The sequence below is a fragment of the Fusarium solani genome (assembly GCF_023522795.1).
Source record: "Fusarium solani strain SB1 chromosome Unknown bctg00000002, whole genome shotgun sequence".
Classification (NCBI taxonomy): Eukaryota; Fungi; Ascomycota; class Sordariomycetes; order Hypocreales; family Nectriaceae; genus Fusarium; species Fusarium solani.
In genome coordinates, this window is record NW_027072155.1 from 1,496,042 (window position 1) to 1,512,670 (window position 16,629).

Here is a 16,629-nt window from a genome sequence, read left to right on the forward strand (position 1 = left end):
GTTTAGTAACCGAGCCCCCGTTACTCCTTTTTCTATCAAATGTTTATCCCTTTTTTAATCCTTTGTCATGAAACCTCATGTGTGTGCTCGCTCGCCGTTGAGCCCGACTGAAAAACTCAGCCTGACCTGAAAAGACAGATTGCAAATTCGACTAGACGTGTGCGTCGTGTTGTTGTTGTGTTGTGTCGTGACATGTGAATCGTGACGTGCGTTAGAATACCGCTCAAGAAAACAACAAACGCAAAATGTTTCATTATCATGAGAAGCGTCAAACGTGCAGCTGCGTTGGGGGAGGTGTCGGATTATCGTCCCAATCTCCCTCTGAAGGAGGCGGAGCAGGCGGAAGTCCCGAAGCCTTCCAAGCCCAGGACGGCCATTGAAAATGTCCTCTTGTGGACCAGTTGGGGAGATAAGACTCCTCAACCCCATCTGTTTTGATACTCCGTGGAACCCCTAGAGCCGCCTTGTCCTACATGGCACCGAAAGGAGCGCCAAAGTTGGACGTGGCTTTAAACTTTAGGGGAACATCGGCGTCAATCCCGTTGTCGCTCGTCTCGCTATCGTTACCACTGTCCTCGGCGTCCGCTTGGGCATCTACCGACCCGTCGCCGCCGACATGTGGAACCTTTTGGCGCTTTTGTGCTTGTGCGTTCGAGCCTGAAGGCCCGGCTCCCACCTCCAAGTCTTCGAGGGAAGTCTGCATGACAGCCGGAAGAGCGTTCTGCCCTTGGCTGATGGGCTCCAGTTTCTTGTTGACAGCCTCCCAGAAAAGTTCGTCCTTTGCCGGCATGTTCCTGATCATAAGTGGTCCTTTGAGTGGTTTGTCGCCCTCATCTGGTTCAAACACGGGCTCGGGATGGTCCAGGTTCAGTTCCTCTTCTGCAAAAGATACAAACGAGACCTTGGAGTCACGCCTGGCGGTTTGTACAACGGTAGCTGCAGGGTCCTTAACCGGCTCTTCTGGGAGTGCTGCTGCAAGGTCGATAACCGTCTCAACGGTTGGCGTCGCGCCTTCGCCCACAATGGCATCCGTATCGGTCGGATTGACAGTGGGAAAAAGCGACAGAGAATGATTGGGAGTGTGACCGGCGTGCATCGTTAGACGGCGAGATTCAACGGCCGAGAGGGCCTGTAGAGTGTATTCCTTTGACGACCCGCGGACATTTGAGGGTCGTCCAAGTCGTTCCGGGTGTTGAGTGGCAGGGCCAGGGGGAGACGCTATGGGAGACGAAGAGTTGTCGGTAGAAGTTGCGCCATCGGCAAAGGTAGACTTTTGAACGGCGGTGGCCTTGAGGGGAATCCCTTCCAACTTGGGATCAATCTCCTGAACATCAATGACTGGCACGGGCGTCGTGGCTTCATCTGAAGGAGATGAGAGAAAGTCCCTGGCAACTGGGTTTTGAGTCTGCATTCTTGGATCCAGGGGGACAAAGGGGGATGATTCGGGTTGTGTGATGGGAGAAAGACGGGAACTGCCTGGACTTAAAAAGTGAGGTCTGCGAGATGCTCCGTCAAGGCCCGGCGGAAGAGATGACGCATCGCCCGTCGATAGACTAGCTGGAATGGCTGGGTTTTGCGGCCTTGACGTAAGTCGGCCCGGTGGAGCAGAAAAGTACGAGTTCTCCAAGGAGCCATCGCCGCTTCCACCTCGCTGACTCGCCAGAGGCGATACCACGCCCGTAACCTGGATGCTCTGGGCGGCGACTGCTTTGAGTGCATTGTTTTCTCCTTCAAGTCGATGCATGCGCTCCTTGAGATCTTCAATCTCTCGAATCATGTTTTCCTTCTCCGTCTCCCAACCCACTCGAACTTCGTCCATGATGATGCGCTCTTCCTGGTAAACTTCTTCGGCGCGTCTTCGATTGGCCTCGAGGTGGTTCCGTTCTGCTTCCCAAGCTTCACGAATCATAGCGTTTTGCTGAACAAGTCGTTGGACCACATGCGACGGTGATTGGGAAGGCGCCACGGCATCGGCAGACACGGATCTTGAGAGTGATGCACCGACAAGTCCGGAAGACACGCTGGGAAGAGGAGCTGTGGATGAAGGTGGCAGGCGGTGTTCGTGAATTGGAGGAGGACCTCCGTACGTGGGAGATATGGTGGCTGGTCGAGCTTTGAGAGATTCGAGAGACTCGGGCTGGAGCTGGATTGATGAATGGTGCGGCGGAACAGACTGCGTAGCTCGCAACGCGGCGAGTGACTGAGGAGACGTCTCGCTGGGCTGCAGAGACATCGTGCTGGCAGGAGGGATCCAGCCACGCTGGTTCTGGTGTTGGATATTGTTTCGACACGAGTTCAGATAGTGCTGCGGGTATTGATGGCGAAGAGTTCCGGCTCGTGGATATGAGTTGGGAGGCGAGATGTGGGAGTAGACGAGAGGATCGTTGAGGGTGAGACCAACGTCGGTGTCGTAGGCGCCCGAAGGCAGGAAAGCCTCGGGCGAGAATCTCGTCGCCATGATCATGGAAGGTGCGTAGAAGGTCGGTCACGGTGGAGCGAGGGAGAAATCGGAGAAGTAGCGTAGGATCGTTTTTCGTTAGGAAGGCATTGACCAGGAGTTTGGTTTCGGTTGCTTTCTTCTGTCCTTGATTCAATCGTGATGGCTTGTTCGGTAGGAAGGTCGAGTCGGCTTCTGAGAGTATCGTAGGTCCCGAGGAATTGAACAGTCTTATTCTCCAGGGAGCAAGCACGAGGGAGAGCAGCACTAGGGAATGGTGACGACTGCCGAATATCAAAGTATGACGCAAATGGGTCCGCCAGGCGCAAGGCACAGGGTCCCTTTTGGTTCAGGTAGTAGCGGGAGGTAGGGTTACGTCTTGGGCTGTGCGAGGGAGAAGCTTGATTCGAAGCAGGCAAGCAAGGTATAACAGAGCAGAGCACGACGTGTGAGGGTGACGGACTCGAGGCTGTTATCTAGAGATTCACATGGGAATGGAGAAAAGATGGAGAAAGGGACAGGAAAGTGAGTCAAAGGCGAGGCAGGAGCGAAATAGCTACCTAAGTAAAAAGACGGTGACTTGCCTTATTGATCCATTCGTTCGTTCCTGCGCGGAAGCCAAGGTCCCTCGGGTCGGTACTGGGTCTGTACCTTCCCTGCCACCCCGAGCAAGCACCCGGTGGTGGTGGTAACCTCGCCCGGTGGAGATGGGAGGGTGCGCGTGCTGCGAAAAAGTGTGGGGAGTGCCTTCCCGGTAATAACTTGTTCGCTAGTGGGTGCTGACGCCCCGTAGCCATTGGGCGTGGCGGCACCTGGCAGGTCGCCCTACAGCGCCGCTCCCCTGTAGCGCGTCCTGTAGCGGGCCCCCGGGCCCCTACGGTTCACTGCGGCCCCCCCTGTGGCATCCAATTTGGGTCCCCTGCAACCAGAGAGATTCCCGTGCTCCCCGGGCCCGAGCCGGAATGGCTGCGGAATGCCTGGAGTGCATATGGGTTATGAGTGTGTATCATTTCATATTTGGGTTCGTTTGACGAGATGGAACATGTACTAAAATAAAGCACACATCATATGTCATTTCTTGCGCCGAGACTGCGTTGGCTATCTGCCGGTGGAGCTGAACCTGCCCATGAAACACGTCCGGTACAGTACGTACCTCTACTGCCCAAGATGTCTTGCAATCATCTCTGCGCTTACACAGTCATGGTCGACAATCACTCGCCGCGTTCCCTCGAGACTGCCCGTGGCAAAGTCGCCTCGAACATTGCCTTTTCATGCATTCCGTTGTTTCAGCCTCCAAAAGCATTGTCTCTGGCGCCTCATATCTTTACAGTACGGGCGGTTACGGCGGACACCGGACAGGCGGGAGAGCAGATGGGCACACGGACGGATTGGATCATTTCAGGGCGTACGTTGATGTTAGCCATATGTGCAGCGCAGTGCATGGCTGCAGCCTTGAAGTACTGGACGTCGACGGCTCTCCCTCGGAGGTTCTGTGGTCAATCTGCGCTTCAACAGATGAACAGACAGGGGCAGGGGCTCCTGGAGAGCGCGCCGACGACATGGGGTTCATTCGAGGCGGAAGAAGGACCCTGATCTTCATGTTGCCTGATACCTCGGCACTATTGCAGCTTTGCCCGGCTGTTATGGCCATGGGTGGAAGATGCAATTCAGGGCTTCTTTACCATGTCTTCTCGCCTTTGCGGTACCTGATATCGAGGTCGCACGCACCCTGGCATCAGATCATTCAACGTTGGGTAACTTGGCTTCTGTGATCGCCGATGCGATGCCATGTCGCACAGCAAACCACATCATGGACAGCTCGACACCACCACCACCGGCACGCCCCTAGTCTCTCTCTCTCTGCAAGGGCAACCTCCACCACGGTCCGCCCCTTCAACGCCTAGCCCAAGCCTCGAGAACCTTGGAAACCTTGATTGGATCTTCTAGGCCCAATATCTGCCAGCTTCCCCCGTCTTGTTCCTTGCCGCAGAATTCAGAGCTCAGGCACACACTTGCAGAGCCCAATCCACGCTGTTAGAGTACCCACCACTCGGTTCTTTCGGGAAGCGCGCTCACACACCGCACACCGCACGCGACAGCTCAGCAGGAGGTTGTTTGCTGGCAACGCATTGCAGCCCAGTCCAGTCCAGTTCAGTTCAGCTGGGCCTCGACGACCACGGCGGTCAAGACCTCCTCACCTTTTGCTCCGACACAAGAGCTAGACGGGGATGCGCCCTGGTTGCCATGTGGCTGGCTGTTTGTGGACGCAAGGAATGTGGAGGCCGCGCAAGCCAGAGGGGAACCAGCACGGGAGTCATCGTCATCCAAGTCATGGAGCTGACTGATGCTTTGATCTAGATCCTCAATCTGCCCTCGATCTCTGACGGCCTTCACATGTCAGTGGCTGTCTCTGGCTCTGACTCGAACTGTCCCTGAAGCTATTTGCGGACCGGGGCCCAGGCTGGATCGGAGATTCCTAGACCTGGCGCTGTCTGACAGACCGAGCATGTACCGTACTCACTGGAGGCTGCGCAGATGCGCGAGACAAGTGATTTCTTCTTGCACAGTACTAAGTCCCTCAACACATACCTGCCCTCGACTCGTGGCGCCATGAACTGACCGACAAGTCGGGGATGGCAGGCGGCGGCCGCTGTCAAAACCCTTTGTGCTCCCTCGTCTCGACAGGGGGACGAGGACCCTTCCCGCTTGGCTCGAGTCTTGCAAATCTCGTCCCAATTAGCCGGAGTCTCAAGTTGCACAGCATGACTCTCGACACTGACCACCCAATTGCAGAGTCCGCATTCTTTCAAGCGGGTATCACAACTCGGCGCAATGCAGTTGATAGCACCAGCGTTTTGAAGCCAGGGTCCATCAGTCGCTAGTACTGTATTCCCCGCTCAACAGCAGCAGAAGTGCAGTTGATATCGTGCTCTCATTCGCGGCCGCAGACCCGACAGCTCCGACGGAACGGGTTTCCGGATCACGGCCCCACTACCCACCGAGCTTGACGGCGCCGATCCATTCTATGGCCACTGTCGTCACGAGCAGATCGGGTTGTCTTTTTGGGACAAACCGAATACTATTATTCAAGACTCGGAATAGAAGCGATCGGGAGAATCTAGAAGACGAGTTCCTTCTAGAATTCCACGCACGAACGGGGTTGGCTGGGGCCGTGGTCAAGATTGTACTATTCACCTCGAGATCCCACCTTTGTGTGCAAGGTTTGGTTATGTTTTTGGGATGCATGGTCTTTCACTGCTGTTGTCTAGTCCATTGAGGCTTGGGTATAAGCTTTAGTTGTGTTACGGCTGTGTTATTTCTGTTGAGTTGATCTGAAGCCCCCACCCCCCGGGTCTCATGGAGCTTTTTTGACAAAGGAGCATGGTCTTTCATTCTAGGAATCAAGTAGCTAGTCTTGGGCAACAATGCCCTGGGTGGTTTATCGGCTTCGCTTCTGCGTTGCACTTCGCGACATTATCTTCTCATGAACTAGAGCATGGCATCGTTGATACATGGTATTCAATAGCTCTATTTCATGATACCGGAATGTAAGCACCAGTGCCACTCTGATCTTGCGCCCCGAATCCAATACGCCTAACAATACATAATCAACAAAAGAAGAACGAATGCCCTCTCTATATAGTCATACACAATCATCTCGAGGTCCCTGATACTATCACCAATCAAGTGACAGCCTGTCAACCCCTTCCACCAACGCCTGTATCACCGGCTGGTTCGTATTCCGCTCTCCACGTGTCTTGCTGGTCTGCCTCATGCGCGTCCAAAAGACAGGACAATCCTTGCTGTCACATTGGACATCCTCCACGGGCCCTATTCCCGCACAGCTGCGACAGAGTGATAATACCTCTTGTAAGCGACGCTCCTCGGTCGATAGACGCGTCTGAAGGGTCATTAGTGATGCAGGGACATTGGTTCGACAGGCTGGACACAGCGGATTGTCCTCGTTTGCGAACTTTTTGTCGCAGATGAGGCAGTGGGAGGACTTCATATACGACTCGAGGGTTGTCTTTCGCGTCCCAAGCGTAGTCGCATGGCGTATTCGTTGTACCTTGGGCATTTCATCATACCACTGTCGAACGTTGGCACCCACAAGGTTGAAGATGCGCTCCAGCGGCGGGATCAAGTTCTTGGAAATGTAGTACTCGGCATCGAGCCGCCAATGCGGGTTGCTGAGAAGCTCCTCGGGCGCCACGCAGCGATCGATGAGTCGAGCACCTGGGGCGCCGGTGATGACAACGTAGGGGACCCTCTCGCCGTATTGTGGCTCTGCTCGTGCATCCTCGAGCATACGCTTGGTGCTGATCAGAGCTCCAGCAGGAGCAGGACCTTTGTTAGAGTACGTTCCTAGACGGACTTCCTTGGCGAAGCAAAAGTCCTGCACCGAAACATTGTTGCGCATGATCTTCTGGCACTGCTTCTGGAAATATGCCTTGATCTGGCTGAGATCTGCCGTCTCAAAGAGGAGTCGGAGAGCCTTCTCCTCAATCTTCTGCTCCGCTGGCGTGCCATCACGACGAACAGTCTCGATTCCCTTGGCGTCAAACTCGGGCTTCGTCTGGTCCTTGCTCTCGTACTTGTACCCGACGTATCGCTTCTTGGCAAGGAGAACGCAAGGGTGGTAGACCTTTTCAAACTTGAGCTTGATCGGTTGTGGGTTCATCTCGGTGATGGCCTTGGCAATCTCGTTTCCAATGTCGAACGCCTGTTCCCTTGTCCGACCTTTCACGTAGATGAACAAGCTATCAGTGTCGCCATAGACGACCTCGGCGCCCCATTTCTCTACCGAGTGAATGTAGGCAATCGCCCTCTCAAGGGTCTCCCGGCCTGTCTGCACGATGCTGTCCGCAATCTCCGAGCATGGCATGCGGCCTGAGAAAGACGCAGAGGCGTAGCCATAGGTAACGTTGGCGAGGAGCTTGAGAGCGAGCTGTCGGTTGTTCAACAGTTGCTGGAGTACCTTGTCGTCCTTGTCCTGCTTCATCCCGCTCTTGACCATTACTCGCGTTTCGAGAATCTCTGTGAGCATCTTGGCGAGCAGTGACTTGCGAATCTCTGTCTTTGCGTACATCATACCGTTTGGCGCAATATTGATGTAGTCCTCCAAGAGGGCAAGGAGACCTTGCTGCCTCTTGTACTCAGTGAAGCCCATCTTGTTCATGCCTCTCCAGTTGGTGATTCGGCCCAGAAAGGTCGAGTAGCAGTAGTTGTAGGCGATCATGACACTCGGATACAGACTTTGAAAGTCAAGTACCACGAGAGGACTGTTGTAGAAAGCGCTCTGCGGTTCCATGACAAGCGGAAGGCACTCGAGAGCGTTCTGGCCGCCGACCTGCTTGCGACTAGGCGACACGAGGAGAAAGTTCTCAGGCTTTGCAATCCTGAACATGATAGACTCGACTTTGAACTGGGATCCTCGGGAAAAGACAGAGAAGAAGTCCACGCCGAGAAGCCGGGCTTGTTCGCTTGTTCTGGCGATGAGCTCATTTGCCTCAAGAATCTCAATGTCGAGTCGAGTCCGGTTTTGGTAATATCTCAACATTCGGCTGAGTTCGCGATGCTTCCCACTCTGGTACCAGCTCGTCAAAGACTTCCAGGAGTAATGAGGTATCCGACGGTGAAGCAGGTGCCAGACGACGTTCTCCATTGTGTACTGGAGGAGGTTGAGCTCTCCTCTCATTGCTCTCCAGACGTTGATCATGTGCCGGCCTGTAACCCTGATTGTCGAAGTAGTGTTGAATCCCCATCGATCGTTCTCCTTGCCAAACCTTCCATGGGACTCTGTCTTCATGCGAGAGAACTCGTCGCAGAGATTGTAGTCGTACTTGAGACGAGCCCTCTCAATCATGTAGCCCCACGAACTACCATGAACCTCGTATCCAGTCAAGATATCAGGGTCATGCGTCCTCACGATCTCCACCATCCGCACCATAAGGTCCAGTTCAGAAGTCTCCTCGATGACTTCGGCAGTCGTTTGGCGCCGGATACGTTCAGACAAGTCGCTGTCGCCGGCCAGCACCAGAATGCCCGTCTGAACCACCTCTGCTGGATCCTGGCTGCTAATGACCGTCTCGTCTGACTTGAGTGCCCAGAAGACACACTGGACTTCGTCTTCTTCAGGATTAGGCACAAACTTGCCCCTTGTATTGACATGAATCTCGAGGCTCATCGTGCTCATGTACTGAGCTTCATGCTCCACGCTTGTCGTCTTCTTTCCCTGTGTGTACTTGAAGCCATGCTTGTTCTTTGGCGTTGGACCGTCGATCTGAGAGTGGTAGTGTCTTGGAGTTGGCGGCAAGTCTAAGCCTGGTTCTGCGTTCGCAGCTCGCTCCTTTTCGAGCCACCAGCTCTCAACTTCGTGGTATGTTGGCGGTGGATTTGCAATCTCCCATCCTCGCCACGAGCACTTCTTCCCTCGACGTTCAAACTGAAGATTCATGCGTGTCTTGTCAAGAGCGCCGTGCTTGATTCCATAGTTGGCTGGTGACGTTGCCGTTGGATCAAACTCAGGGAGAAATGGGAGCGTGTTGCCTTCCAGCCGAAACTCCTTTCCAGCATACTCACGCGTCCGACCGGGGACATCCTTTTCCTTGCTGTAATATGCATCCTGGTAGATGGCATCGGGAAGAAAGTAGTCCTTCAGAGAGGAAGCTACAGAGGCGGCAGAGGGAGGCGGTGGCAGGACGATGTGAATCTGAGACCCCGAAAACCTTTCAATGGCTCGCTGGATCTTAGATTCCTGGCTATCGTTCTCCTCATCAAGAGCAACAGATGACAGCAAAGACGAGGACAATGTTACTTGGGATAGGCCCTTCTCAGGACCAGGAGCAAAGGTGCTGGGGTCAAAGGAAACGTGTTTGGTGAAGTGACCATCTTCACTTTGCTGAGAAGCCGACTTCTGGCTCATCTGGCTGAGACGGAGTTTCGTGTTAGGATCATTTTGGTCCTTGACAGTTGGGAAATGGAGTTTCGAGTTGGAGCCAGCAGCCTCCTTCGAAGGTGATGTTGAGGCTTTGGCGACCAATGAACGCCCTTTGAGGATTGAATGGGTTCTGAATGTAGAAGTTGAGGGTTTACTCGAGTCTGGGGGAATGGGAACCAAGTGCATCTCGTCATCATCGATTAGTGGCGGCTCGTCAAGTCTGGGTCGTTTGTTGGGCGATAGAATTGATGTCGCGCTGGACAAGGGCCTCTTCAGCTGTAGGGGGGCGTTGGACGGTACAGTCTTCCAGGTACGGCCAATTAAGCCTTCGTTTTCTGCCAACTCAAGCAACTCTTTGCTCAGGGGAATGTCTGGTAGTCTGCCAGTCTTCAGACCGCTTTGGCAGATGCCGAGCAGTGAGTCTAGAGAATCATCTTCCAAATCGTCCATGGCATCGGTCGTGGTATCCTGTCTACGCCTCGCCCCTGAAGATAGGGCCGCGGAACCTCGAGAACCCTTGACAGCAGCCTTCTCAATGGACACCATCATTGAAATGGCTTCCTCGTCCGAGTCTTCAGAGAAGAAGTCCTCTTGCAAGTCGTCGACTTGGCGAACCTTGCGTTCGTCGACCTCAATGCTGCTTGTTGGATCTTGTCTCGCTTCTTCTACCCCTGATGGCAGACCCAGTACCGGTGCGAGGGTTGAAGGGAAAAGATCTTCAACAGACTGCAGCGTGGTTCTTACTTGTTCCTCGTACGGAAGGGCCTTGGCAAAGTTGTCGAAGGACAATTCGTCAGAGGTTGCACCCCTCTCAGCTATAATAAGCTCTTGAATCTGAGCCCGATACTCGTCCTCGTGGATCCAACCCTGCGGCTGCGAGTCTCGAACGTTGGCTGACATTGATACAAGAACCTCTGGCGGAAATGGACTGCTCCCTGGGCCAGGGTTCTGCATCTTTCGTTTCCGTCTCTTCGTCTCGTCCTTCCACAGCCCAGCCATGCTGTAAACGTATTTCATGTCTCCAGGAATCGGGTTGGTTCGCTCCGTGAAGTCATGGTGCAGTGGCCTTTCCCTGACCTTCTTCCGGTTTATTATATCCTGGACGCAGATGTCTACTTCTATCGAGCAGTGGCTGGCTCGAGGAAGTGTGGTCTCGTCTGTGATGTACCCTTCAGGGATGGACCGGGTGTGCCATAAATGCGTCGAGTTCAATCCCTGATCGTATTCGGGGACGGGAGACCGGAATCGGGTACTTGAAGCGTCCAAGTAGTCACAGCCGTAGAGGTTGAAGTCAGTCATGAACTGGAGAAGGTACTGGAGGTGCGCTTCGTAGGGCTGAAACTTCTGCTTCATGATGACGCCTTGCTGAAGGAGGTCGGCCAGTCTCGTCATGACAACAGGGTTGAACATGTAGATCTTCAAGAAGAAGCGGTATCCCACATGAAAGCCGTAGAACGGAACTCCCTTGACAAGGGTGATTCTCGCCACGAACCTCGCATTGTCACCTTTCTTGTCTCTCCGATAGCTGACTGCTAAGGCATGATCGATAGACAGATGAAATCGGTAGATGTATGCACCGACTAAGAAAGAGTAAATAACTTGTCCAAACCGAGTCTTGATCTCACTAACCTTCATCAGGAGCTAGGCCCCCCTGGTATTCCACGTACAGGTATGGGAACGCGCCATGAACGTGAGCACATACTTTCTGACCTGTCTCTGTCGATCCGAAGATCCTAATGACAGGAACCTTGGGCCCCTTCGAGATCTGAGAAGGACGGACATCGTTGCGAAGCTGGGGGTCATATCGCGTTGGAGTCGCCTGGTAGTGGTCGATACAGTTCAATCTGACCCGGAACAAGTCCATATTCCCCACGCTTCGAATCCATCAGGGCTTAGAAAAGCATAATCAAAAGACGCCAAAACAGTTTATCACAGACAAGATGGCTCTGTCATGAAGCAATTCGTCTAGGCTGACACGGTCTTTGTGTAACCGACGCGCCTCAGGACCCATGTCTTCAAGCGTCGCGTAGTCACGTGACGCGCGATAAGCCGCTTATCTAACACTGATGCTTTCGAGTTCCATCGCGACCAAGCTTTGCCGCCTGGACAAGCCTCTGTGTATCTGGATCTCTCGTGATCCATCCTTTTTGTGTTCTCTTTTGAATTTGCTGAAGATCATTCAACTGAACTTCGTCAACCCACACAATGCCGCAGCCACAGACAAATCCGCCGACTGGCGCTGGCGCCGCTTCGAAAGAGGAAAACATCTACATCCCATCCTTCATCAGTAAACGACCGTTCTACGCCGGCGAAGAAGGAGACGACAATGACTACCTCAAGCATCAGCGTCGCGAAGAGAAGAATGAGAAGTCTACATGGTACGATCGCGGCAGGAAGGCTGGCCCAGCCGCCACCAAGTATCGCAAAGGCGCGTGCGAAAACTGCGGCGCCATGACACACAAGAAGAAGGACTGCTTGAGCCGACCTCGGGCGAAGGGCGCAAAGTGGACAGGAAAAGATATCCAGGCCGATGAGCTTATTCAGGATGTCAAGATGGGCTGGGACGCCAAGCGCGATCGCTGGAACGGCTACGATGCGAAGGAATATCGCAACGTGGTGGAAGACTACAAGCAGATGGAGGAGCTGCGGAAGAAGGCTACAGCAGGCGTTGATGGCGAGGAAGAAAACGACGATGGCGATAAGTACGCCGAGGAGAACGACATGAGCAAGCACCAGAGTACAGCGACCCGACAACTGCGAATACGAGAAGACACAGCCAAATACCTGCTGAACCTCGATCTGGAATCCGCCAAATACGACCCCAAGACACGAGCATTGGTCGACGGAGGTGCGACAGCCGATAAGGCGGCTGAAATGTTTGCGGAAGAGGGATTCATGCGATCTTCAGGCGATGCTGGCGATTTCGAGAAGGCGCAACGATACGCATGGGAGGCACAAGAAACGTCTGGCGACACTAGCCAACATTTGCAGGCAAACCCAACGGCGGGAGAGTTCTACCGAAAGAAGGAACAGGAAGAGGCAGAGGCGAAGCGCGCAGACCGAGAAAAGGCTTTGCTGGACAAATACGGAGGGGAGCAAAAGGCAATGCCAGCTGCTCTACGCAGCATGGCGGTTACCGAGTCCGAGCGATTTATCGAGTACGACGAAGCTGGTCTGATCAAGGGCGCACCGAAGAAGAAGGCCAAGTCCAAGTATGCCGAGGACGTCTTCATCAACAACCATACCTCGACTTGGGGCAGCTGGTGGTCCAACTTCAAGTGGGGTTACGCATGCTGTCACTCTTTCATCAAGAACAGCTACTGCACAGGAGAGGAGGGCAAGGAGGCCTGGGAGGCTGCCGAGCGGCAACGCACTGGTGCCAACCTGATTGAGGATAAAGAGGAGGAAGAGGAGCCTACTAACGAGGATGGAGACAAGGAGGCTGAAGAGTCAAAGCCGAAGAAACGAACAAGAGAAGAGATGATGAACGGAGTAACAGAGGAGGAGATGGACGAGTACAGGCGGAAACGAACAGTTGCGGCTGATCCCATGGCAAAGCTCCTGGGCAAGGATGAACTTTTGACATAGCGTTATCATCACATAGCATTAATTCACGTTTGAGCAAACAGACACTTGCCCTCTACAAATGGCACATGGGACTTGATCACATCAGACAGGCGAAGCATGAAGAATTGTCGTGGAATAGGGCATGATCCATGAGATTCATTTACACAGGTGAGGAGAGACACCGGAAGTTTTTGTTTGTCGTTATCCGGTGAAATCATTCCATTTTTATCCTCTGGCCAACGCCGCAAGCTATGAAGAGAATCCCCTTCCCGTGAGTGGTATCCCATCACCCAGAGCCCTAGACATGAGGGAGAACCGTTTTTGCATGATTTGGTGCATTTACTCGTCATCCTCCTCCTCCTCGTCACCCTCACCGCCCTCGGCGGACTTGGCCTTCTTTCTGCGGACACGGCCGGGGCGGCCACCACCGAAGGGCGAGGTGAGAGCGAAGTCAATGTGCTTCTGGGAGTCGAGACGGACGATGAACGAGGGGACGTTGACGATCTGCTTGCCGACTCGGATGTGGCGCTGGCGGATCAGGACACGGGCGTGGTGGATGGACTTGGCCAGACCAAGCTTCCAGACGCAGGTCTGGAGGCGGCGCTCCAAGAAATCCTCGATCTTGAGGGCCAGGACGTAATCCAGCTTCATGCGGGACTCGTCAAGGACACCGACGCGGACGAGACGGCGAATGAGGGCATTGCCTTCGAAGAGACGCTTGGGGTCCTTCTCGTCGAGGGTAAGAAGCTGACTGTGAAATGGTTAGAGAGTGTCTTTTTCGATGCGCACAAGGCGCAAGGTCGGTTCGAGCATACCGGGCAGCACGACGGATCTTGGACAGAGTCAAACCGACTCGCCAGACCTCACGCTTGTTGCGCAGGCCATACTCGCCGACGAGCTTCAACTCAGAGTCCCTGTTGTTATTCGCGTCAGTTTACTTTCACGATCGACTTAAACAGAGACAAGCTCATGTTCAGTGGCCGGTGATACTGACAGTCGAGCAGACTCGAAGGGTCTGCGAGGGACACGGGAGGTCTTCGAATGGGCGCGGGGAGGCATCCTGAAAGACTTTGTTAATTGATGCTCGTGGTGATGTTGCCGTCGGTGGCACTCACTTGACTGGCTCCTGGGTGTTTGGCTGGAGTTGAACTTTTGCACACACGAGGTCAAAAAATCGCTACTTGTGTGGAGGGAAATTTGTCTCGAGTTGCAGGTCACGTGTGCAAGTTCGAGAACCCTAACAGGGGTGGGGGTTGTGTGCGGTGTAAAATGTGAGCCGCCCTTGCCCTACCGGTGTGGAAAAAAAATTCGGATAATCTCAGGTCCCGCTCCCACAAGCCCGGCTGCCTTCGTGAAATCCACAACACCAAGCGAAGGTCTTCACCATCTCTTTCGCCAACCCACGACTACTAACCCCAACCCTCCCGCGTTCGGCAGATAACGATTCGAGATGGGTCACTCCTACGGAAAGAGAGCGGGCACCCGCGTATGTTTGCTCACGATCTCGAATTTCAACGACGTCGAATATTGAAACTGACGATTTTGCAGTATGCCTTCAGCCGGGACTTCCGCAAGAAGGGCATGATCGCCCTGAACACCTATCTCCGACAGTACCGGTGAGTGCGAGCCCGAATCGCACGAGCAGCAGCGACAGAAACTGATCGATTGGGCAGTGTTGGTGATATCGTCGACATCAAGGCGAACGGTGCCGTCCAGAAGGGGTAAGCAACGCCCTCACCACCTTGCGACAAACACGCGAATTGCGAGATTGAGCGCTTGGGAAAACTTGTGCGATGGAGCAGGAGGGCTGACAACCGAATACAGTTTGCCCTACAAGGTGTACCACGGCAAGACTGGTGTCATCTACAACGTCACCAAGTCCGCTGTTGGCATCATTATCTACAAGAAGGTCAAGCACCGATACCTCGAGAAGCGAATCAACATCCGAATCGAGCACGTCCAGCCCTCGCGATCCCGTGAGGACTTCCTCAAGCGGGTGAAGGCCAACGCCGAGGCCAAGAAGCAGGCCAAGGCCGACGGTGTCGCCGTCTCCGTCAAGCGCCAGCCCGCCGGTCCCCGGGATGCCCAAACAGTCTCCCTCACCGACAACCCTCCCGAGACCCTCACTCCTCTCCCCTACGAGACTACGATCTAAAAAGGATTCTGCTGGGGTTGGGTGGTGCTTGCTTCTTTTTGCTTGGGGTATTGCGTCCGGATGGGAAAGAACTCTGCATGGCAAGGGCTTGCATTTTGATGTCGATAGGGAATGAGACTAAAAATGACATCGTTTGAAAGCATGCCAAAGTCTGTATTTGAAGATACCTCTGGTGAAGCGTGTCTGACCCATGTCGTGGGTTGGTCATTGACTTGACGCATCAATGAAGAACCCGGCTTCGAATAAGTTGGTATGTGTGATTGGTCTATGAAGTGTTGCTGCTGCCAGTTCGAACTGCATTCGGAGCTCCTTATTGGTAGGTCGATGGCCCTGGATTCCTTCGAACGGCCTCCATCTTCTTTCCAGTAGCCAACTATCACCACCGCAATTCACGATGACTGCAAGTCCACACTCCCGCCCCAACTGAGCGACCTCAGGCCCCTTTGATGACGCATCACTCACGAAACACAAGCCATTGTTTCCCACCGCATGAACCTACTTTCTTATGTTCAAGTTCCCTGACAATGTGTGTGAATGGGAATGCCCAAACAAACAGAACACCAAGGCTGACCATTATCGGCATATCCTCGCCGGTCTCTCTTCTCTTATGTTAGAAGCAATCCAAAAGAGAAAGACCTATAGGGTAAAGAGTAACATGTACGGTCCCCTCTCACCATTTGCCCTCATCTGTGCTATAAACTCATGTCCGTGAGACTGGCAGCGAGTGTGTGCATCTCACAAAACCAAAATGTGAAAATGGCCGAGGGCTAGTATTCGTGTGACCACTACGGTTACCTTTGCTTCGACGGTAACACGGTTCCAATTGTGAAAACCTGTTCCATCATCCCCTTTCATGAGTGCTCGCATGAGTCCGGTCTAAGTCGGATAATTTCTGTCCGACCACCGAACCCAACTCGAGCCTTGCGGCCCTCGGATCAGTGAAAGAATAAGACAACACCTGGACAGAGATGGCGATTTTAAAGCATGCTCCTCTAAGAGCCATAATAAAAAAAAAGGTGAGCTCACAAATTTATAAATACATCTAATAAAATATCATGTCCTCTTATTTTTATTCAATTATCTAACCCTTCTGCATCACCTCTCTTCTGCGAAAGGTCAACATTTGCTCTGCTGTCTCGTTTATTCTTAATCCGCGGCTTCTCATCTCGTGCCCCACATCAAATGCAAGAATACGTACCCCCGTATGACGCTCCTCTCGCAGCCCAGCCACTGAGAGCTATCGCACCCAAGAAGAGCCACGCTCAAAGTCGCCCGAGATTTGTCAAGGCTGACGACGACGACCCAAACTCCTCCTCGATACAGCGCACTACGAGCTGCTGCCTTGCTCTCTCCTCTTGTCGTGATACCAGTACACATTGTTCTCTTTCCAGTCTCTTTAGCTTGCACGGCGTCGGGCCTCGACGGGAGTTATTTGTCTCGTGATTTCCAGGGGTCTGTTGGCAGCTGTCGGAGCTCAACAGATCATTTCTCGCATCCGCGCGCATCCTCCCTTACCTACTCGTTCTATCG

The 16,629-nt window shown here is 53.6% G+C and overlaps 5 protein-coding genes across 5 annotated transcripts; 3 read left to right on the forward strand and 2 right to left on the reverse strand.

Moving 5' to 3' along the window:
* Positions 1–469: 469 nt before the first annotated feature.
* On the reverse strand, positions 470–2,458 carry MRS44_004428 (uncharacterized protein; the record flags this gene model as incomplete). Its single annotated transcript, XM_046268908.2, has 1 exon — positions 470–2,458. One exon carries the CDS (start codon positions 2,456–2,458, stop codon positions 470–472), a length of 1,989 nt encoding a protein of 662 aa, XP_046136443.2.
* A 1,179-nt stretch (positions 2,459–3,637) lies between these two features.
* On the forward strand, positions 3,638–4,795 carry MRS44_004429 (uncharacterized protein; the record flags this gene model as incomplete). Its single annotated transcript, XM_065622200.1, has 3 exons — positions 3,638–3,842; positions 3,896–4,191; positions 4,385–4,795. 3 exons carry the CDS (start codon positions 3,638–3,640, stop codon positions 4,793–4,795), a joined length of 912 nt encoding a protein of 303 aa, XP_065478272.1.
* A 6,787-nt stretch (positions 4,796–11,582) lies between these two features.
* On the forward strand, positions 11,583–12,965 carry MRS44_004430 (uncharacterized protein; the record flags this gene model as incomplete). Its single annotated transcript, XM_046268906.2, has 1 exon — positions 11,583–12,965. One exon carries the CDS (start codon positions 11,583–11,585, stop codon positions 12,963–12,965), a length of 1,383 nt encoding a protein of 460 aa, XP_046136441.1.
* Positions 12,966–13,283: 318 nt separating this feature from the next.
* MRS44_004431 (40S ribosomal protein uS4) lies at positions 13,284–14,003 on the reverse strand (the record flags this gene model as incomplete). The annotated part of the gene is made up of 3 exons (XM_046268905.2): positions 13,284–13,695; positions 13,760–13,858; positions 13,939–14,003. The coding sequence occupies 3 exons, from the start codon at positions 14,001–14,003 to the stop codon at positions 13,284–13,286; spliced, it is 576 nt and encodes a 191-aa protein (XP_046136440.1).
* Positions 14,004–14,394: 391 nt separating this feature from the next.
* Positions 14,395–15,099, forward strand: MRS44_004432 (60S ribosomal protein eL21; the record flags this gene model as incomplete). The annotated part of the gene is made up of 4 exons (XM_046270700.1): positions 14,395–14,430; positions 14,493–14,560; positions 14,618–14,665; positions 14,769–15,099. The coding sequence occupies 4 exons, from the start codon at positions 14,395–14,397 to the stop codon at positions 15,097–15,099; spliced, it is 483 nt and encodes a 160-aa protein (XP_046136439.1).
* Between the last annotated feature and the right edge of the window lie 1,530 nt (positions 15,100–16,629).